This window comes from Mesoplodon densirostris, chromosome 14 (assembly GCF_025265405.1).
Source record: "Mesoplodon densirostris isolate mMesDen1 chromosome 14, mMesDen1 primary haplotype, whole genome shotgun sequence".
In the NCBI taxonomy this organism is placed as follows: Eukaryota; Metazoa; Chordata; class Mammalia; order Artiodactyla; family Ziphiidae; genus Mesoplodon; species Mesoplodon densirostris.
In genome coordinates this window covers 62,621,779-62,643,721 of record NC_082674.1, presented here as the reverse complement: position 1 = coordinate 62,643,721, position 21,943 = coordinate 62,621,779, and the positions used below count along the sequence as shown (strand labels likewise).

General features: G+C 56.4%; 1 protein-coding gene across 8 annotated transcripts in view; it reads left to right on the top strand.

Moving 5' to 3' along the window:
• Positions 1–15,945, top strand: part of SFXN5 (sideroflexin 5) — a 116,139-nt gene extending 100,194 nt beyond the window's left edge. For 5 of the 8 annotated variants that reach the window (XM_060117552.1, XM_060117553.1, XM_060117550.1 and 2 more), the window contains one exon: positions 12,808–15,945. In XM_060117552.1, coding sequence (XP_059973535.1) covers positions 12,808–12,817 — 10 coding nt within the window. In that variant the 3' untranslated portion in view covers positions 12,818–15,945. Of the gene's footprint in view, positions 1–3,010; positions 3,920–12,807 lie in introns of those variants that run through there. The other 3 variants (XM_060117549.1, XM_060117551.1, XM_060117547.1) reach the window with 1 other exon arrangement.
• The last annotated feature ends 5,998 nt before the right edge of the window (positions 15,946–21,943 follow it).

The following is a 21,943-nucleotide window of genomic DNA, read 5'->3' as shown; positions in this document are numbered from 1 at the left end:
CCATAGTCCCCCAACTCGGGCCTCCAGCCCTGGCTGCAGAGAGGTGGTCTAAGTGAGCAGCCCTGGCCTAAGGGAGTCAATGTCCAGGCTCCTCCCTTCCCCCATGTCTGCCACAAATAAGCATGGAAGTTAGTTCTTCTGGGTGTCTAACCAAAATCCTTCTCGTTGCAACCCAAGTCTCCTTCTCTAGCTGGAAAGAATATAGTCATTTTGTAATAAGTCTGTTTTCTGGGAAAGGAAGGTAGGGACATGATCTTCAGAGCCCCCTCCTCACCTGCATCAACCCCAACAGGATGCAGGCTGGCCTGTGCATAATGGGGTGTTTGGCTGAGAGGACCTTGTTCCCCCATTCTTCCTCCCAATTAATTCTCTCTAACGAGGCGCTGCTTCTGCCATGTGGGGATCATGTCTCATATCCCAGAAGCCAATATGATTTGCCACAATAAGTCTGGACCTGCTTGGGCTGACCCAACCTTGCCAAGAGCCACCAAGGTTGTCAACAGGAGTGATCACTGGAACGCTAATTAATTAATTAGGTGACTTGGAGATGGAATTTAGGAACTGGTTCCTAGAATGGCTGGCCTGCAGTGAGTGGTGTGGGGTTTCCAACCCACTAACCCCAGAGGTTGAAGAAAGAACTTCAATCCCCTCTTCAATTCCTGGGAGAGAGTTTTGGGGGTGTTTTTAAGATTTTTTTTTTTTTTGATGTGGACCATTTTTTCAAGTCTTTATTGAATTTGTTACAATATTGCTTCTGTTTTATGTTTTGGTTTTTTTGGCCATGAGGCATGTAGGATCTTGGCTCCCCGACCAGGGATCAAACCCACACTCCCTGCAATGGAAGGCGAAGTCTTAACCACTGGCCCGCCAGGGAAGTCCCCCTGGGAGAGAGTTTTGTCTGCACTTTTCAAATTAGTATTTCTGCCTATTAAAATGGTGCTAATTTTAAAATTAACATTGCAAATAATAATAATACCTACCATTTGCCAAACATCTACTAGGCCAGGTAGCATGCCGGGAACTCTGCATGCCTTGCATTAAATCTTCCTAATGCCCCTCAAGTCCATCAAAGGGTGTTGCCTAGACAGATGTTGCCTAGTTAGGTGCGTGTGTCTCAGGCTCTGGGGTGAGATTTTGGCTGGGGAACAGGGAACCTTTGAGGCATGGGGGGGACTGAAGTCCTGGAAGGGTTGAGGTCTCTGCAGGAGGAAGAAAAGCTGTTAAAAAAAGGGCAGGAGCAGGCAGGGGAGAGCCCTGATGAGCAGTTTCGTGGACACTGAGGACAAGGGCATTTCGAGGAGGAGGGGGCTCCCTGCAAGTGAGCTGCTGCCGAGGGCACTAGGAGTTGACAAGACTTGGCAGCCGGGGGGTGTGGCTGGACGAGGCAGTCGAGGAGGCAAAATGGCAGTCAGGTTTCTCTCTTTGTTCAGAGAAATGAACTCAGGGATGGGAAGCCATTGGAGAATAGCAAAGAAAATTTCACTCATTGATGTTCTGTGAGATGGGGGGTTGGGGGCCTGGAGAAAAGGCAGTGATGGGGAAGCAGTCACACAGCCCAGGATAGAAAGGCATGGCCTCCAAGGGTTCCTGGGGTCCAGTAAGTACAAGGGCCTGGTTGACTGTGGTGGTAAAATGCGGACCCAGAACATGACAGTCCTGTGAGGTTCGTACCAGTATTATTCCACGTTTACAAATGAGAAAACTGAGGCGCATCAAGGTTAAGGACCTTGCCCAAGGTCCAAAGTTGATAATGATGGACTAGGCTCTGTACCCACAAAAGGATTCCAGAACCCTCCTCAGCCCACCCCCATCTCACTATAAAATGAGAAGGCCCAAGTCTGAGCCCCAGATGGCTCCTTGCTAATTTATCGATAGGAACATTCCAGTGCCCTCCCCCAGCCCTCCTCCTTCATGGGGAATCCATGTTCAGGTTCACAGGGACCTTCTGAAGCAGGTGTTTGTGCCTTTGTTCTCTAACCCAGAGCTGAGGCAGGAGGCGGGGGTAGGGGGTCTATGGGCCAGCAGTTTGGGTAGGGAGCCTCCTTAGGAGCTTGGGTGTGAGGACAGGGGAGCAAGGTCTGGCCTCCCTTCTGAGCCCCGGTCCTGTTGCCGGGAGTGTGGTGTCTGCCCCGGTGTACCCTGTGACCTTCAGATTAAGGCTGTAGGGCATTGGCCAAGGCCAGCTCAGCCAGGCATGGACGAGCCCATCTGCACCCAGATACTGGGGTGATTTCCCCTTTTTCTTGTAACTTGGAGGGCCATGTCATAGCCCCCTGCTCTCAGGGAGCCTCTGTTCTGGGGGTGCAGACAGAAGCCAAATAACCAAGGAATGTCAGGTGATGGTGCAGCTATGATGGAAAGGAGAGGGCTGTGTTGGAGCTTGCCCAGGGCTGTGCTGGGTCAGGCGGGTTGCAGAGGCCTCCCTGTGGCATGTGGGGCCTGATTTGTGGTGACCTTTCTGGCCCTGCCCTCTCTGGAGATTTGGGGCTCTGGGCTCCAGGCCAACGTGGGGTCATCTCTGTCCTCCCTCAGACACACACACACGCGTGCGCGCGCGCGCGCGCACACGCACACACGCACACACACACACACACACACATGCTGGTGTCTCAGCTTCCTCGAGGGAGATGTCCAAGGTCCAGTCTCTGGGCCCATGGGCTTGGCTGCCACAAGAGGCTGGACCTGGGGATGGTGAATGTCCCTCCAAATTCCGACAGCCGGTGTTCCCCACCTGGGAGCGCTTCCAATCCCATTTAATGAACCTCGTTAAGGTTCAAGAAGCAGTACCTTGGCCAAGTACCCTGCCCACGGCCCTGCCTGTTTCTCTCTCTCTTTGTGCCTCTCTCCCTCGATTCCTCTGGGCTCTCCCCCACCCCGTTCCCCTCTCTTTCCCTCGCGATTCCCCCCCGCCCCGGGAGCTCTGGGAGGGGGGGAGGCTGGGGAACTGGGCTGCACATACAAGCCGGTGCCATTGTTCGACAATCTGTTTTTGTCTTCATCTTGTTGGCAGGCGGCAGGACAGGAGCAAAAGGTTAATGAGACGCTGTGCAGCGGGATTACCGACGGCGAGCGGCGGGCGGGCGAGCCAGCCATGGTGACAGGGAACTAATTAGGAGCAGTTTAACAGGAGGAAAAAGTGAAATCTCCTCTTCACCAACTGTCAATAATTAGCTGATTTGGTGAGGTTGAAATGTGCCCACAGGAAAAGTTGGGGCTTTTCTGTGGCTGAGTGAGGCTGTGGGTACGGGGGCCCCTGGGGGCTCCGCCCTGTCCCTATAGGTGGGGCTCAGGCCGGGGGCCGCCACACATGCCCCAGGTCTGCCCTCCTCCCATCTGGCTGGCATCCCCCAGCCTCAACTCTCTGTATGACCTTGGTCTTCGCCCTGAAGACCTCAGTTTCCCCTGCCATAAGATAAGGTGTTGTACGTAAGCTTTCTCCTGGTTCCGCCCATGAGGATTCTGGAAGTGAAACCACGAGACCGGCCCCTGGTACTTGAGCAGGGAGAGCCGATGGCGGGCTGTGTGACCTTAAGTCAGCTGCTGACCCTTGGATGCCTCTCTGGCAGCGTGGCTGTGCCACCCTCTCGGGCCAGGTGTGGCTTATGAATGGTGCTGAATGGCGAATGGGCAGAACCCTCCTTGGAACGTGCCTTCTAGCCCCTGGACCCTGATTCAGCTCCTCTGTCCTCCCAGCAGCAATAGAGGCTGAGGTGGGGGCACAGGCAAGATGGGGCCGGGCTGCTGCCGTAGGGCTGGGGGCTTCTCGAGTGTGTGTGTGTCTCTCTCCCCCCGGCACCAGTTTTGTGGGGTCCACGTGAGGCCAAGGAGTCAGGTTCACTGGCAGCGAGGGTTGTTGCCCTGCAGTTGTCTATTGTCAGCTGTTGGTTTGCTGGCCCCTGCCCTTTGGCCTTCCCTGACACCTCAGCAGAGGACCCCCTCCCCACCCTCCCTCTGCCCCTCCAGCTTCTGCCAGACACCTTGACTGGAAGAAAAGGCAGCATCTGAGCCCCCCAGGGCTTGCTGCTCAGAGCCTCCCCTGTCAGCCCTGCTGACCCCCCAACCCCCTCCCTCTCAGCCCAGCCCCTCCTCACCTCAGCCCTGGAGGGTCCAGAGAACCAGAAACCTAGGCCCTCCTTATGTCCTCACACTAGTCAGCCTGGCCCCAGAGGTTGGCTCTTAGAGGTCACACGCATGCTGTAGATGAGGTACCTGAAGGTCCAGCTCAGCCATGCCCCGGCTCACCCGCCTACCTCTTCCAGCTCCCCCTTCCAGCTTCCATAGTTACGAAACAAAGAGGCACATCGTCCCTGTACGGGGAAAGAATGTGGGTACCCCCAGTGGGTACCAGAACCTCCACCATCTCTCTCCCCATGACCAGCCCGGAAGAAAATGGTAGTTTTGATGAACCAGCTTGGCCGGGAGCTGTGACTTAGCAGGAGCAAATGTCTCCCCCAGCTTGCCTCCATTTCTCTGAGAAAGCATTTGAACTCCCAACCAAGAACAGGGAAGAGTTGGGAATGAGCTCAGGTCCACACTCAAGCTGTTCTAGAAGAGGTCCCTCCTCCAGGAAGTCCTCCCTGATGAGCCCCCCTAGGATCTGTCTCTCCCCACACATGTAGACTCTGGTCGCATGCGTTTCTTGCATCCCATCTCCCTCCCCAGGACAACAGTCCATTCTCCATCCCTTGACTCGTAGGGTGTCCCTAAGGCTGAGAACTGGCACTATTTATCAACACCTAATACAGAGCGTGGCTCACCTGGGCTCACCTTGACTTCATTGCTTCCTGCTTCTCCCACTCTTCCAGGGCTGATATGAGGTCAGAAGCAATGTCTAGGGGGTAGTGTGTCCCTCTTGAGTCCACAGAGATTCACCATCTCCCAGAGCACATGCCTCCTCCCCTCCAATCTCAAATCCTTCTCCTACTTAGCTTGGAGATGCTTGTTTGGGGCTTTTCTCCTTTACTGCTTTAATCAGTCCCTATTGAACTCTGAAGCGGGCTATTTTTGCCATCAGAAATCTGCCGCCTCCCTGCCCGCTGCTTTCTTGGAGTTTGCCCACAGGACCCCCCAGGAGGGACGGATGGGAATGGCAAAGCCGCTTGGAGCCCAGGAACGCCAACGCCACCTGTCACGTTGCCTGTTCCACACACCCCCACCCCAAACCTGCGCGTGCACGCAGGCCCACACACGAGCACGTGCACGAACATGCGCACACATGCCCTGGTGACAAGCCTCAGCAGGGCCACCTCTCAGCCCATCCCTCCCCAGTTCTTTCTAGGACCTTCTAAAACACCTAGCTGAATAGAGGACAGGGAGGGAGGAGGCTTGGTTGTGCAAAGCTTCTGCTGAGAAGATTAAACGCATCAGTATGTGTGAAGTATTTAGAACGTGCCTGGCCCACAGCAAGCGTTCGACCCTGTGAGCCGTGAGGAGACACAGGCGAGCAAGACCCGGCCTGGCGGTGGGATAGCCACGGGGTCCTGCCTTCCTTTAGCAGGTTTTCTAAGCCTCCAAAGGGCCTTCTCATCCATTTCTTGGTATTATCCACATCCCAGCCCCGGGAGTAGAAAAATCTTTCCACCTCACATGTGGGGAAACTGAGACCTTGAGAAGGTGGAGGACAGGGAACGATTCTGAGTTTGGTCCACCAGAGGGCACCCAGGAACAGTGCAAATCTCCAAAATGGGGGGAGGTGTGGTCCAAGCATTCCGTGGGTGCACATCGCACAGGGGGGTGGAAAAGTATAAGATAAGGATCCCTGAACTTGGGGAGTGCAGTTCAGTTTGATTCCACTTGTACCGAGGGCCGACTATGCACATGGCACAGGGTGACTTGAGCTACCCTGAGTGGCTCACGCTGGGGTGGGGTGGGGGCCCTGTATTCACAGCTGGCCTGCAGCTGGGGGTGTAATCGGCCGGGGGCGCCGGAGGCAGCAGCAATGGATTTGGTCTGAGAAGATCAGGGGAAGCTTCCTGGAGGATTAGGCCTCCAAGCCTACACATACAACGTACTGGGCATGAGAGCAGCCAGTGGGTGAGGAAGCTGGAGAAGGTTGCAGAAGACCTTGAGTGTCCAGCCAAGGAGTGTGACATTCACTGGGAAGGCAGTGGGAGCCCAGAGCCAGCACCCGAGCCTGATCTAGGCTCAGGCCTCAGCTGCTCCCCAGCTCCGGCCTAACGCTCCTGTCCTCCAAGGACACTCAGGATAGCACTCAGGCCTGGACGTGTGTATCTGAGCAGGACCTGAGGCCCGCCTAGCCCTGGTGACAGAGGGTGGTATGTGGCCGCCCAGTAGGCAAGTTGGTTCCGGACCTGGCAGAGGCCTCAGGCACACAGGGTCAGCCAGGTGCCGGCCTGGGCTTTGGACCTGTGTCAATGTCGCCACCACCTGCGGACCCTCAGAGGCCCAGACCCCTGGCCAGGAGCAGGAGGCCGCTTTGAGCCATGTCACAGGGTCACACTGAACACCCCACCCCCCAGCCCAATGCCTTTGAAAAGGAGGCAGAAAAGCCACCAGAAGAAAGGCAAGTAGGAGGAACTTCTTTGTAGTAGGTAAAAGCCCCTGAAAGTGGGGCACAGGCCGGGGATCCAGTTTCCTGTTTATGTCTCGGCACCTTAGCTCCAGGTTCAAATATGTAAACTATCTGCTGGCTGCTGGCTGCAGGTGTGTGTGTGCTCTGAGGCTGCAGAGGCAGAGGTGATCCCAAATGCATTCCTGACTCTGGCCCCCCACCCAGGATGAGCCAGGAGACAGAGGCAAATAGCTCAGGGTTAACCCTTCCAGCGCCACAAAGGAAGCCCTTCAGGCTGCTCTAGGGGGCTCTGGGGCCAGCTGGGCCTGGGGGTGCTCCAGAGAGGCTCGTGCTTTGTGTTTGCTGCCTCTGACCTCAGATGCAACCGGAAATCTGGGGCTATCTGCTACAAGGGGCAGCAGGCTCTGAGCTGGGTCTGGAGGCTGGGGTTTGGGGCTCTGATAGGGTTAGGGTTAGGGTTAGGGTTAGGGTCTGAGAGGGGAGGGCATCCGGGTGAAGCTGTCTGGGAGCCAGGGTGCAGGTTCTGCCTGGGAGTCGGGGAGTGCTAGCAGGGCAATACTGCTCATCTCATGGCAAAGCGAGCCGTTTCCAACAGGCCCACGTCTTCTGGGCACCTCCAGTTCTGGGGCCGGGGGGTACCATCAACCAGTGCTGATTGATCACTTCAGCCAGGGCTCTGGCTCCCCATCCCAGACCCCGCCTTCCCTCGAGGTCCCCTGCTGACTGGCCATCAGGCACCTGGGGAGGAGTTCACCAGATGAATGGAGAGACCCACAAGTTCCTGCCGGCCCCCCACTGGCTGCCTGGACTGGGTCACCCCTTCTCTCTTTGGCCACTCCTTGCCCAGCCTTCCTTCTCCTGTCACTTTCTCCCCAGAGGAGGCCCCTCAGAGCTCATCTGTGGTCAAGCCCCTGCCCTTGGCCTACTACCCTGGGGCTCTAGTCTTTTCTGAGCTGATGATAGTGACCCCTCCTTGCTGCATCCGCTCCTCTCACTGGGCCTTGGGACCTCCCTCTGTCCACAGCCCACCTCCGAGCCACTGTGGCCACCACACCATTTGTTCTGCTGCTGACACAGCACATGGAGCCGGCTTCTGCTTCTTCCCTTACCCCAAATAGCAGGGGGACCCCAAGGGAACACACACCCTGTCCCTACCTCTAGGACCCTGAAGCTGGTTAGTTGCCCTCACTCAGTACTTGAATCTCATTCATTTACCAGCACAGCCCTGGATGTGATTTCTGTGGAGGGGACTCAGGCCCCCCACACCTCAGAGGGGTGATCTTCTTGGGGTAGGCAGCATGGGGGCCCCTGCCCCAGCTTCCTCCGCTGAGCCCAGTGCTGAGGACCCTCAGTGGACCCGACATCCATGAGCCTTCGAGACGGTGAGCCATTGGCTTAACCCCCAGCTATGGTCAGAGAACTAGAGAGGTCTTAACGAATGACCAGTTGAATCGGCCCAGGATGGAAGTGAGAGGCTGAGTGAGGGTTAGGAAATCTGGACTCTAAGGGGTCACCAAATCTCACCAAAATCCCTCTGCCAAGACCAAAGACCAGAGCCTCTCAGCCCTCACCGGGGCCACATGGAAACTCTGTTTGCCTGGTGTTGCCATGCTGCCTGTTGTCTGTGGTGCCCTCCGTCACTGCCACCGCCCCTTGGGCTGGTCCCCCAAGGCCTCCATCATGGGCTTGTTCCCTATACCCGCCCCTCAAGTGTGCCTGTTCCCCAGGCCTGGCGCCCTCCCCTGCCATCTGCTCTTCTGGGCAACTCCTCCACTCCAGGGCTCTGGCTGTGCTCGCGTATCCAGGGCTCACTGATCTGCCCAGGCTCCTGCCCAGATCTCCTCCCCCAAGACCTGTCTGCCTCACCGGCTTCTCAACCTGGGGAACCCAGTCCTACCACCCTCCCACCCTGACCCACCCCCCCATATTCCCCTGCCTCTGAGGATGGCGTCACCAGCCACCCAGGCTCCTGAGCTAGAATTAGGAATCATCCAACGCACAGTCATCCTCGACACCTCCCTCTCACCCCCACATGGAATTGGTCATCAACTCCTGTGGATTTCGTCTTAGAAAGGATCCCCAGCACACCCTCCTGTCAGCCCCCACTGGCAGCACCATAGGCCAGGACCTGCCACCTCTCTCTGATTCCCTCAGCTGCCCCCTCACTCACCTCTCCAGTCCATCCTCCATGCTCACCACTGCCAGCAAGACAGGGATCTCGGACCACCCCTGCTCAGAGTCCTTCCGTGACTCCCATTGCCCTCAGGTAAAATGCTGACACCTTCACGTGGCCTACGGGGACCTGCCTGCCCCAGCCCCACCTCCATTTCCTGCCACATTCCCAGCCTGCCCAGCATTGCCCACACCAAACATGCCATGCTGGCCAGCTTATGCTTTTCTCTTCCCCAGCAGGCTTTTCCTGCCCTCTCTTATCAAAACCTTCTGTTTCTTCCCGGCCTCCCTCCTCTGAGAAGCCTTCCTTCCTGTTCTTTCATCAATGCACGGTAACCCCCACCCCCTCCCAGTTTCCATGGCACTTGGTTTGTCTCTCTGGGATCCATCTGCTTGCCTTTCTGACTCCTTCCCTAGACTTGAAGCTTCTCAAGGGCACGGGCTGCTCTGGTCCATCTCTGTGTGCCCAGCCCTGGTGTATGCAGTTGGCAGCTATAAACATCTGCTGACTTGAGGGCCGATGGAATTGAAATGAGAGGAAAAGGCTTAGATGCCAGCTCCGACCCTAAACGCCTGCTCCTGAGTCGAGGGCCTCGTCCACTGCCCTCCCCCGCAGCCTTCCCCTTGCCTGCGTCTCCCCACCCTGCTTCCCTCCTACCTGCTGCCCTCAGCACGGTGGGGAGCCTGGGTCTGCAACAGCCCCGCTGGGAGGGTGAGGCCTCAGTCTCCACCAGGGCCAGTGCTCTCCAGGGAACGGGCCGAGTAGGCCGTGGCCCTGGCCCGTGGTCCTCCACTGTGGTGGTGAGCAGCCTCTCCGATTTTAATGCGGGCCTCAGTGCTTCAGTGAAAGCCGGCATGGGAAGTTGCTAATAATGGCACTAAAATAAAATATGCTACATCTGTTATGGGTAGCAGAACAAAATTAGCTGCTCACACCTCTGACATCCAAGATGTCTTAACTTAAAATACTCCTTGGCTTACTTTACATCATTTACTGATTATATTTAAAAGAAATACAATTTTGCAATTACTGTTCTTTCCAGCGTGATATCTATGCATCATTTTCCTTTTATGTTTATATATTTCTCCTTCATTAGTGCAGTCTGAAGGGTGATTAGGATTCTTCAAACATTTTACAGAGGTTAAACGTTGATTAAGATTTAATTATTACTGTAAATAGCTTGGAATGACATATGGTGCAAAAGCCTGACATATGTGCATTTGAATAAATGAAGTGCTATTTCCCAGGATGCCTCAGTAGCTGTTTAACAGCTTTCCCGAAGGGTTATGTTACACCTCATGGTAAGATTGCTGGGATGTTATATTTTGTTGGTTTTTGCAGCTGAAAGCTAAGAACAGTTTTCCAGTTTTTTAAAAACATTGAATATTTTAAATACCTAAATTGTTTTGCACAAATTTTTGCTAATTTGTCTAACTAGGTTAAACATTTTCAAAAGCATTTAGATTTTTAAGCGTGGGCGCTGTGCATTGTGTCAGTGGCAGCATGGGGACGAGGAGAGCCGGTGGGGTGGAGGGGACTCGGAGGCCGGCAGGGGTGTGGAGGGAGGCGGTGGTTTGAGGAGAGGGGGTGGGGAAGAGGCCTGGTCCCTGAGCCTCGCTCTTGTCTCTTTAGCCCTCTCAAGTGGCCTGGGTATTGGGGTACCAGGGACTACAGGAAGAGGGTCCCCCTTCTCCAGGAACTTCACCGGGCCCACCAGCTGTAGTCCACACTGAATCCCCTCTTGTCTGGTCTCGGACATGACTGAGTTCTCTAAAAGCCCGTCCAGTCTATGGCACCTCCCGCCTACTGCCCAGGGTTGCCACGTCTTGATGTATAGCAGGTACCTGGGACCAAGCTCAGCGAGCTGAGTTTCAAAGGCCCGGTGCTCCCTTGACTCAGTCCAGGGCAGATGTCAGGCTGGGGCCCCCCCACAGAGGGAGCGCCTCCCTCCCGGCTCCCTCAGGTTTGGGGGCTCAGGTGTCCCCACCAGATCGGTCCCTGGAGCTGCAGATCAACATCTGGGCGGCTGTGGAGCCTCCAGGGGGACCCCAGCCTCGCAGTACCCTCTGCCTCTCTTCTTTCTGCTCATTGATTCAAAACTTACGAACACCTACTGTCTCCCGGCACTGGGCCTTGAGGATGCGGGATGAACAAGATCACACACTCGCTGCCTCATAGAGCTTGTGATCTAACGTGGAGAAGGGGGACATGAGTGATCGGGCAGCCTTGAACCACATGCTACAACGGCTTTACAAAGTGCAGGGGAGAGTGGGGCTGGAGACGTGGCCGTACCCAGCCTGGATGAGGGAAGATGTCTAAAGCTGAGGCAATGGGGGTTGGGGAGGAGAGGAAGTGGCAGAGGGCAGCTCAGGCGAAGACTCGGGGTGGGAATAACCCAGGGTATCTGAGGCACGGTGATAAGTGGGTGTGCCGTGTCTCCAGTCCAAGGGACTGGGTGGTGAGGGGGAGGCAGGGGCTGGATCTTGAGGGATCCAGGGATCCCACTGGGTCCCTGAGGGCAGTGGGGCCAGTGAGCCAGTTCATACCAAAGAGAGGCATGACCAGACTTGCAGCTGAGAAGGCTCCCGATGGCTGTGATGCGGGAGGGACTGGAGTGGGTGACACCTGAGGGGAGGGAAGGAGAGTGGAGGTCAGGAGGCCCCAGGGTCTCTGGCCCCAGCACCACTGGGTGGCGGTGTGGTTAGCAGTGGTGGGGGAGGAGGAGATGAGTAATTCCGTTCTGCTCTGGATGGGTTGAGTTTAAGTACCTGTGGGGCTATGTGCAGGGAAGCGGAACCCTGAGACCCTGAGGAGTGTCCAGTGGGTGTCACACAAAGGGAGCTGGCAGTAACCTTGGAGAGGAGGATTGTTGTGGAGCGTGGTAGGAACAGAGGCCAGATTTGCTGTGGGTTGGAGAGTCAGTGGGAGGTGAAGAGACGGTGCTGGCCAGTGTGGACGACGCCTTGAAGAAATGTGGCTGTTGGAGGGGAGAGAGACCCGGTGGTAGCTGGAGCATGACGTGGGGTTAAGGGGAGGTTTTGTTGGGACGGGAGGTTCTCTGCTGATGAGCAGGAGGCAGTGGGCTGAAAAGGTGGGAAGGAGGGAGGGCAGTCCAGCGGTGGTCTGCAGAGTGGGGTCTTCGGGGGGAGGGATAGCCGCAGCGGGGCAGCTGGAGGGCAGGTCCAGAGCAGAGTGTGGACACAGGTAGGTCGTGGGTTTGACGAGAAGCTGAGGGGTGTCTTCTGATGCCTTCTGTTTTCACCCCGAAGTAGGAAGTTGAGTGCGGAGCTGAGGGTGGGGATGGCTGAGGACAGCAGAGGAGGTTTAAGGTGGCCTCTGCGGAGAATGGGAGAGGGAGTTGACCGGCCATGTGGCCCAGGGCTGGGGATTGTCTGGCCACTGTGAGGGTCCAGCCAAAGTCAGGGGCAGTGAATGTTGAGTGGTCTCTGCTAGGTGGTCAGGTTTAAGTGGAGAGAAGGTAGATGCATAATTGGGTTCCTCCAAAGCAGGGCTTCTACCAGCCAGGCCAGGAGGGCCTTGCAGCTCGAAGAGGCTGAAGTGGTTGGCCCTTCGCGTCCGGGTTGGAGGGGGAGGATGTGAAGTCTGAGCCGTAGGGAGTCTGGGGCTGGGGTATTGGTGGTCTGAAAATGGATAGGGAGAGTGAGTGGGGTGCTGGAAGGACAGGGGATGGTGGGGTCCAAGAGGGCGGGGTTTGGATTTAAGGAGTCTGGATGGAGCAGCCCTGGGGGTGACCAGGCCCAGGGTGTGTCCTGGGAGTGGTCTATGCAGCATCGGGGACAAGGTCCTTGGAGATAAGGGAGACAGAGAGCTCAGAGGGTAGGACGTTCCCCCACATGGACGTGCTGGCAGAGGAAGAGGCATGACCTGGGCTGGAAGGGGTATCGTGAGCCCCTGGGCCGAAGAGCAGTAAAGAAGGAAGGCGTATCATTAGGCAGCACACGTGGGCCCTGGCTGGGGTGCCGGGGGCAGAGGGGAGAAGTGTGGGCACCAGGTGGTCCTAGCTGCTACTCCCAGCTCCCCACTCACCCCTTCCCTCCCATCCCCCTCACCTTGCCTCTCTCTGTTCTCACTCTCTTCTCAGATCGAAATGACCCAGTTAGAGCCTGAGATTGCCCGTGCCACGAGCAGCCGGACAGTGGTGTACAACAAGGGGCTGTGAGCAGTGGCCGGCCGGCCTGGGGAACGGAGCGTTGTCCAGGCCGGGAGTTGGGGGCAGGGAAGGAGTCCCGTGGGCTGCACCTGCAGGGAGAGGCCAGCTGACCCCCCAGTCCTGGGCTACCTGCGGGACCCCTCCCCCCACAGTGGTAGGGAGACTAATCTATTCACACTTTTAACATAAGGGACAGGAATTCTGACACATTTACTATGAAAAATAATCAAGTGCATTTCTGGGCCTTACGTGGGGTTGTCAAAACTCTACTTAGCACAATTATGTGTGAAGCTGAAAAATTGTAGAGTGCCCACGGGGTAGGATTAGGATCCTTTTATACTTTGGTTTCTTTTTTCTTTTTCTTTTTTATCAGAATCAAGCCTTGGTTGCAGCTGCCCGGATGCAACAGGTGGTGGGAGGAGTAGGCCTGGTGGCCTTGGTGGCCTGGCTGGTAGATTTAGGATATTACTGTGGCCAGGCCCGATAGCTCCCTGGGCTGGGCTGGGCTGCGCTGGGCTGGACTAGGGAGGGGAGGGGAGGCAGTCTACACTTGACAGGATGAACCAGCTGTGACTGAGTTCCTCAGGAGGTGGCCCAGGAAGTCAAGGGGCACTGGAGGCCTCTAGAAGATTCCTTGGGCAGCTGGCTCTGAGTGTGGCCAGCCTTCATGCCACACCTGCAGAATCAGTTCCCCTGCGTGAAGCCCAGTGACACACTGAGGCTGGTGTCACCCTCCACGGAGCCCTGATCCATTTGAGACCCCGAGATGACCCCAGCTCCAGGCAGGAAGTCCTAAGAAAGAACGAAGCTTGGCGGGAACCGTGGCCTGCCCTCTGCCCTCTGCGGGAAGATCTTCCTTCCAGGCACAGGCTGGAAGCTGGGCGTTGGGACTGAGGGTAGGGCTGGAGCCAGGCTGACTGCTGTCCTTTCCAGCCACCGGGCCACCTGTCCCAGCCCAGCATTTCCTGAGCAGGAGGGTCTCGTGCCTGAGGGTGCAAAGCCCAGATCTCTAGGCATCTACCTGAGAGCATCAACCCAGGAACAGCAGGCCCCTGCTCTGGCACTAACGGGCTGCGTGACCTTGGACGTGTCCACTACCTTCGCTGAGTCTTCACTCCCTGTCCGGAACCAGAGGACTGGATTGAGGGGTTCCCACCTGCTCTTCCAGCTAGACTTTGTCTTTGCCTGTCCTGCTCAGATGCTGGGCATCCCAGGCATATCCCCAGCGTGGACACTGGACTGGGAATGGGGCAGGCTCCGTTGGAAATGGCCAGCTGTTGGCTTCAGAACCTGGACCTTGCCCTTCTGTATGTGAACACACATTCCTGGAGCACTTGACCTTTGCCAAACACTTTACAGGTCTGAGGGAAGAGGCAGCGTGCATGCCTGGGCCTGAGTGTGGGCCCGCATGCTCATGCCGCTGTGTCTCACCCTGCATGGGCCTCCGAGGCCCCTTGCTGCTGGCTCTCATTTGCAGGCCAGGAAAGGGGAGAGTGCTACAGGAGCTTTGCAGAGGAAGCAGGGCCTGAGGTGGGGGTGAACAAGATAAGCCCCCTGACCCCCATTTGAAAGGCCCAAACAAAGAGGAAGGCTGGGCCTCCATGCATCCCTCACCTGACCCCAACTTGAATGGAGCCCTTGATATGCAGCCAAAGGGCCTCTGCTTCCCTGGCGACTTCATCTGGGGAGAGACCTGGCTGGAGGTGGACACATGCACTTGCAGGAAAAGGCTATTGCAGGACGGCAAGGGCGTGGCCATGGGTGGCTTTTGCCACCTTTAGGGCAGGGTAGTTGTGAGGTGCATTGCTACCACGCACTCCTCAGAAGCCCCTGCTGCCCTCACCACCCAGGCAGGCCCTGGTGCCCCCCAGCTAGCTCTGCAGGATGCTGCCCTGAGGGCTCCCCACTCTCCTAAGGAGCAGCCCACCCACTGCCCATCAGGAAAAGGAGACGGCAGAGACAGGCATGGAGGACACAAGAGCAGAGGGGGTACCACAGTGCTGGAGGGGCAGGTTGTTTTGAGCTAATCCTGCCATAATGTGAATGTGCCAGTGACTGGGGGCTGGGCATGTCTGGGTCCTCTTTTGAAAAGCTCACTTCAAGCTCACCTTGCCCCACCTCCATAGGGTCTTGTTCTTTCGCACTTTATACCTTGGGACCAAAACTGCCCACCCCAGCTCTATTCCCACCCCGTCCAGGGGCCTGGCAGAGGTGGGGTCTTTCCAACTCTGCCTCTGTGCTGGTTGCCCCTGCCCAGCCCCACCCCTGCCCGAGCCTTGGGAGCCCCGTGGCCTCGGCATCTCATAACCTACTTACTTTGTCTCCTGGATGCTTTCCGGTCATGCTCCCAATGCAATTTCACGTGAGCTAAGTGGGTTTCTCCTGGGGAGTGGGAGGGGTGGGTGGCAAAGGATCCTTGTAGCTCAGGGTAATTGTGACAGAGGTTCAGGCCACCATGCTGCTAAGTCCTGGTCTGGCTGCAAAAAATACCATGAGAGGAAGCTTTTGGCCAACATGGATCCTCTACCCTGCTGAGGACAGAGGAAGGGAGGCCTCGTGGGCAGATTGGTTCAATAACTAGGGGTGGTGGGAAGGCTGAGCCGGGATCCACTGAGGGCTGGGCCTGGCCCAGCTGTGCCAGAAGACAGGGCACACCTGCAGCTGGCTCTCTCTTTAGCCCTGGTGTACCCGCCTCTGGTCACTTCAAACATTCCCTCAGGCTTGGGGATGCCCTTCTCCTATTCCAGAGAGCCATCTGAGCACAGGAACTAAAAGCTCAAGACGTCAAGATAACCAACAGACACCTTTTCCAATTCCTGACTGTGAGCCAGCTGGTCTCCTGTCCTGGGCCTCTAGCCTGGGAGCAGGGTGACATCCTGAGAGGACAAGGGCAGTGGCTGGAAGGAAGGTGGTTTTCTAACCCTGGGCCGGTGTGAGTGGGACAGCAGCACACAGGCCCTGGCCACTCCCAGGGGGCTTTGCAGTGTCTGTTTAACCTTCTCAGAAAACTTCTCAATCTCTGTGATGTATGTAATACGAATGTAATACTGTGGGCAGTAAATGATGGATTTAAAGCATCAGGGCTTGGCTTTGTGAATTGTGGGGGGAGAGGTAGGGGTGGGGAAAGAGTGGGAACAAGCCAAGAGCTGACTGAGGATTCTGTGAGAAGGCCCCTGAGGACGGTGCAGACCCAGGCTCCAGGAGGGCTCAGGCCTGCTAGGAGGCCCAAAGGGAAAGAGAGACAAAAGGACGGAGGGGCATGTGAGGGCAGGAAGCGGGACAAAGCGGGTGAGCTGAAACTCTGCAGAAAGACCCTTTACAGAGTGGTGGCTGAGTGGAGGGCTCACTAAGGGCCCCACTGCAAGGGACTGAGTAGAAGAGGGATTTTGGTAGATTCTTGGCTACTGATATCCAGGGGACTGGGGGGAGGCCTGGGAGGGGCACTCTGGACTGCCTGGGGGCCCGGAGGGACTTCACAGGGAGAAGAGGTTTGAGCCCTGTGGAAAGGTACCTGATATTGGCAGTGGTGCATGGCACCATCCCGGGGATCTCTGCCCTTTCCTAACTCCTCCACAGTCCCTCAGGGCCAGGCCTCAGCCACCTCCTGACAGCTTTGCCTCCTCCAATTCCAGGCAGCTCCCAGAGTTCCTGAGGGAGTGAGGCCTGGCCTCTTCTCTGGGACCGCCAAGCATCTTCCAAGCCTGCAGGGAGAAGCTGATGGCCTCCTCTGCCAGGAGGATCATGTAGTGGAGGTGGGGTTCAGAGCTGGGGTAGGGCAGACCCGGGTTCCAGCCCCAGTTTGGCCCCAGCCCGACTGTGACTTCTAGCCAGTCACCTCCTTTATTCACCCATTCATTCAGTCAGATGTTTATGGAACATCTCCAGCGGAGCCTTGGTGTCCTTAGCTATAAAAGATGAAGAAAAGCATCACTCGCTGGACTGGTGTAAGGATGGAAGAGACCAGGTAAGGAACGCGCCCAGACACCTCTCCCACACCTCCCAGGGGTCGGGGCGCTGGGCCTCCCTAGGAGGGTGGGAGGAGGGAAAGGGATGGGGGAGGGGTCTGTTCTCAAAGTGATACTTTTAGGTCAGGGGGCTTCTGGTCTCTGGGGAATTTCTTTGCTAAGAGCCTCACTGGCCACAGCCCCCCTCCGGATGGAAATCCTTGACTCTCAGAAAAGACACAAATCCCTCCTGGGAGCTGTTTGTTGTTTTTAGCTAGTTTGGGGGCTCAGCTCCTGCCTAGCCCGGAGATCATTAACACTCCAGGAATGTGGCTTCCCCTGGCCCCATCCCCATCCGCTGGCCCCTAGGGCCTCCCTCCTCCCACCCAGGCCATGGTTAGAAGGAGACTCAGAATGCTAGCGGATGAGGGCAGTGATGAGTGACCCTTTCCCAAGGCCCTGGGCAGCCGGCTTCCCCTGTCCTCCAGAACTGCCACTGCCCCTGCTATCGCACCCATTCCGCTGTCATTGGTTAGCCCCCCAAACAGGAAAGTATCAGCCATTCCCTGAAAGGCCTAACCCCCACATGCTTCCCTGCAGTACCAGGTGTCTCTCTTAGGCAGTGGCCCAGGAGTGTTTGTTCTCTGTGTCCCATTCCGAGGTAGGTGCCGGCAGCCTGTCCAGGTCAGAGCCTGGCCCCTTTCTGACAAGGACACCTCCTCAGCCAGAGCAAGAATCTGGAGACCTACCTCACCCCAGTCCCCTGGGCTTTTCAGAAGGGTAGAGAGAAGGAAGGAGAGAACAAAGTGGGGAAAGACAAGGTGTACAAATGGGCAGACAGACAGAGACGCCAGATGTCCCCCTTGAAGACCCCATGCAAATCCAGCGGGTAAATGAGGGAAGGGGGCTGCCATCAGTCCCCAGCCACCTGAGCTGGTTCTCCTCCTCTTCACGTGTGAGCATGGCAGAGGGAGGGACAGTACAGCAGGGCCCTCGCTCTCCAGAACTGAGCTGCAGGAAGACACTGGAGCCGTAAGTGAGCCAGGGGCTGCAGCGCCAAGGAGGCTGGGAGCCACTGGAGACTTAAGTGGAGAAGTAGATTCATCTGTCAACGGAGTGGAGTGTAGCGTGAAAAGGCAAGACTGCTGGGGAGACCAGGGAAGAGGCCACCGTGGCAGTCAAGGTGAGGGAAGATGGGGCCTGGACCAGGCGGTGGGATGGGGATGGAGAGGAGTGAAGAGATTCAGAACTGCTTCGCTCTTGCCAATTGATTGTGGAAAGGATGGCAGAGAAAAGTCAAAGACGGCCCCAGGTTCTTGGCTTGGGCAGCTGAGGACATAGATGGTGGTGCCATTTCTCAGAGCTTAGGAACAGAGAAGGAAGAACAAATCTGCAGAGAAGATAGTACGTTCTGTTCTGCAAGTTATTAGAGGTTCCTATGAGATAACCAAGTCAAGATGTCAGGAGACAATTGAGTGTGCTTGTCTGGAGTTCAGAAGGCGGGGTGGGACTGGATGTGTAGATTGGCAAGTTATCCATTTATTGAGAGTACCTGGAGCTAAAGGAACAGAGGCAACTACCTCTGTGACTCGGGGGAGTACGTCGGGGGGAGAAGAGGAAGATTGGTTTGGAACCTCAAAGAGTCCCCATCTGTGAGCCCTGCTGAGACGCTCGGCTACAAGAAAGGTGTTGTGGGCTGAATTATGTCCCCCCAGTATGCTGAAGTCCCAACCCCCAGTATCTCGGAATGTGACTCTATTTAGAGGTATGATCTTTAAAGAGGTAATTAAGTTAAAATGAGATCAATTAGGATGGGCCCTAATCCTACCAGTATGGCTGGTGTCCTTATAAGAAGGGGAAATTTGGACATAGACAGGCATAGAGGGAGAACACCATGTGAACATGAAGACAGCCACCTGCAAGCCAAGGAGAGAAACCTCAGAAGAAAACAACCCTGCCGGCACTTTGATCTTGGACTTCTAGCCTCTAGAACTGTGAGAAAATAAATTTCTGTTGTTTAAGCCACCCGGTCTGTGATGCTTGTCATGGCAGCCCTAGCAGATTCATACAAGAGGTAAGAGGCAGATAAGTAGAGTGTGGTATCCCAGAGGACAAGAGATGAGAATGCTTCAAGTAGGAGAGGTTGTCCACATATTGCATAGGTGCTGAGAGTTGAAGGAAGATGAAGACCAGGCTGTGTCTCTTGGAAGGACCTGAAGAGAATGGTCTCAGTGGAGTGTGGTCGGGGCAAAAGCCAGATCTCCATGGGCTGAGAAGTTAGCAGGACTCCCACTGACTGCCAACGCAGAGAATTCTTTAAAGAGATTTGGTTGTGAGTTGGGCAGAGAGACATCACGATGGCTGCAGCATCACATGGGGCTAAGGGAGGGCTTTAGAAGGGTGGCTCTCGGGCACCTCAAAACTCTAAAGGGTGGGAGTGAAAGAGACTGTAAAGGCAGGAAAGAGGAAGAACCACCCAGAAGTGAGGTCCCCAGGCGGGGCAGGGAGGATCTTGGCTGATCACAGGAGGCAAGTGGAGAGAATGAGTTGGATGCAGGCAGTGTGTGTCCGAGGGTGGGAAGCAGGAGGTGGGGGAGGCTAGCTTCCCTGGCCCCTTCAGATCCACTCTGCTACCTTCTCCCCCACTCTCTGTCCCAGGAAGCTGACTCTTGGCACTCGCTGTCTGGCTCCCGCCATCGAGAGTCAACGGCAGAAAACTGGAGGATTGGAGGAGAGTGAGACTGGGGGGCTTTATTCCCCCTAGAATCCCCTGCAGGCTGTGGGCCTCTTGCTGTAGACACAGCTCCTGTTTGGGGCCCTCTCCGTCCAGCTGTCCTCTCAGGTTCTGTCTGGCACCTGCTCCTGCCCTTGGCCCCTTCAGGCCTAAGGGCCACATGGATTCCCAACGGTTGCTAGTCTTGGGGTCCTGTAGCATATCTTGTTGGTTTCCCAAAATTTGTTGATTGCCCTTTATTCAACTCTCCTCAAAGCGTTTCCATTTGAAGAGACCATCTCTTTCTACTGGGCCCCTGACTGATATGAAGGTGTTCCCTTCTAGTGCTTCTAGATGGAAGTAAGTTCCTCTGCTGAGGGTAAGGGGGAAAATGAGGTTTGGGGGAGAACCTTGGGGAGAGGTTTGAGACATTCCTGTGGAGAATGGAAGTGGACTTATTAATAAGGGTGAGGCCTCAGCTGAGGGGTGCCATGCAGCCCGCTTGCCTGATGTCCTCACAGACTCAGCTGCAAGGGCAGATGGGGAAAGGGGTTCAAGCAAGTCTGTGATTTCAGGCAGGTGCAACTAAGGAATGGCGGGACAAGGGGATGGCGTAGAGAAAATAGAGGGGCCCATGAGGTCAAAGCATGAGTGAGTGAGAGGAAAGGACATCTGAACGTGCGATTGGAATGAGGGCGCAATCCCGGGCTCTGATACACGCTGAGAGCGGGTGGTGATGAGAAAGGAAGGGGGTGAGAGGTTGGGGTGCCGGTGGGTTGTCCATGTAGACCCTCAGGTCTTGGGGAGACAGGAGGACCAGGAGGTAGGCACGGTCTTTGACAAATGAGGGGGCTGACCGGGACCTGCAACCACACACCCACACACGCCCACACGGTCACACTCACATACGCACGCCCACAGCCCTCCCAGACGCTCCCAGACACCCTCACACGCACTCACCCTCACACACGCCCCAGACAGCAGATGGGGCGCTTGGGTAATTGGTTAAACCTGTTCCCGATGTCTGGCTCGGCACTGGCAGTGCCTGTCTGACAGGAAAGCTGGCTGGGCCTGCACCGCTCAGCCTGCTGGCCCCCCCTGCCCCTCCCCCTGGGTGGCTGCCCCAGAGCAGGAGCTCCAGAGAGGCCTATGGATCCGGCCCGGCTCCCCACCTGGGCAGAACCCAGTTCACGAGGTGAGGGTTCAACAAAGCAGCACGGGAAGCTATCCCAGCACCAGTGAGGAGGACCTGATGTAAACCAAGTGTCAAGATGCTGAGAGCAAGGGCCATGGCTGCAGAGTGCCCATAGGAAACCAAGCCCAGAAAGTCCCATGGTCAAGGGGACGTGAAAAGATCATTCCCTGAAAGGAAGGCACGCAGCTTAGGCCACCAGAGCTGAGGATAGCTCCCTGTGTTCCCTCCACTTCAGCCACATGCAACGTGGGGTTCTCAAGGTGCTCGTCAACAATAGCTCAGCCGGTGGGGCTCTGCTGGGCCCAGGCCAGCCCCACCGAGGGGCTACGACCGACCGAGCCAGCTTGCTCAGGAAAGGCCTACTGAGCGGTGCTGTCCACCCATCCTCGTCCTCACCTCTGCAGGGCCCTGATCTCCGGTGGGGAGGAACAGTCGGGGGAAGGAAGGGAGCATCATTCCTCGGCTGCTTCTCCCCTTCCCAGCTGCATCTGTGTCTCTTCGAGAGAGACTTTGGTTTGTTCCCTGGAGAGGGCCCAAAAACTCCCAAATTAGCAAACCTGGCAAGCCCACAGCTCAGAAAATAGTTCATCCTGATTCCATGTTTTTCAGGCTCACAGAAGCCTTTATTAATGAAGTCACAACACCAATATTTACCGTCTGCGGGGAGAGGCACAACATGAGGGCATGGATGGGAGTGCGGCGGGGACTCCCGCCCCACCCCTTGCGGGCCTGGCCTAGGAAGACTGGCAGGTTTCTCTGGGTCTTTTCCAGCCCTTTATCTGGATGACAGGGGTGCTCTGCTGTGATCTTCCTGCACTCCCTCCCCCACCAAGTGAGAGAGAGGCACAATGTACCCATTCCTCCGCCCCGGGATGGTGCCAAAAAGATGCCTCCTCTTCTTACCTTCACCCCACCTGTGCATACCTGCTCCCCAGAGGCTATCCAACCTGCCTGGCAGTGAGAGTCCACTGTGAGGCTCAACTTGGACTTTCCTGGTTGATGTCTGGGGAGGGCGTTGGGATGGGACACAGCCCGTTGGTTTCTAGCATTGACTGGACCCAGGAGAGACGCTGACAGTCCCAGCAGCAGGACCTTCTGTGCTTGGATCCCTGCATGTGCCCCAGGCAACAAGCCTTGGCCTTTGACATCTTTCCAATGACTTCAACATTGATCAACCCCCACCCCCGCCCCCAGGACATGCTAGGCGCCAAGAAT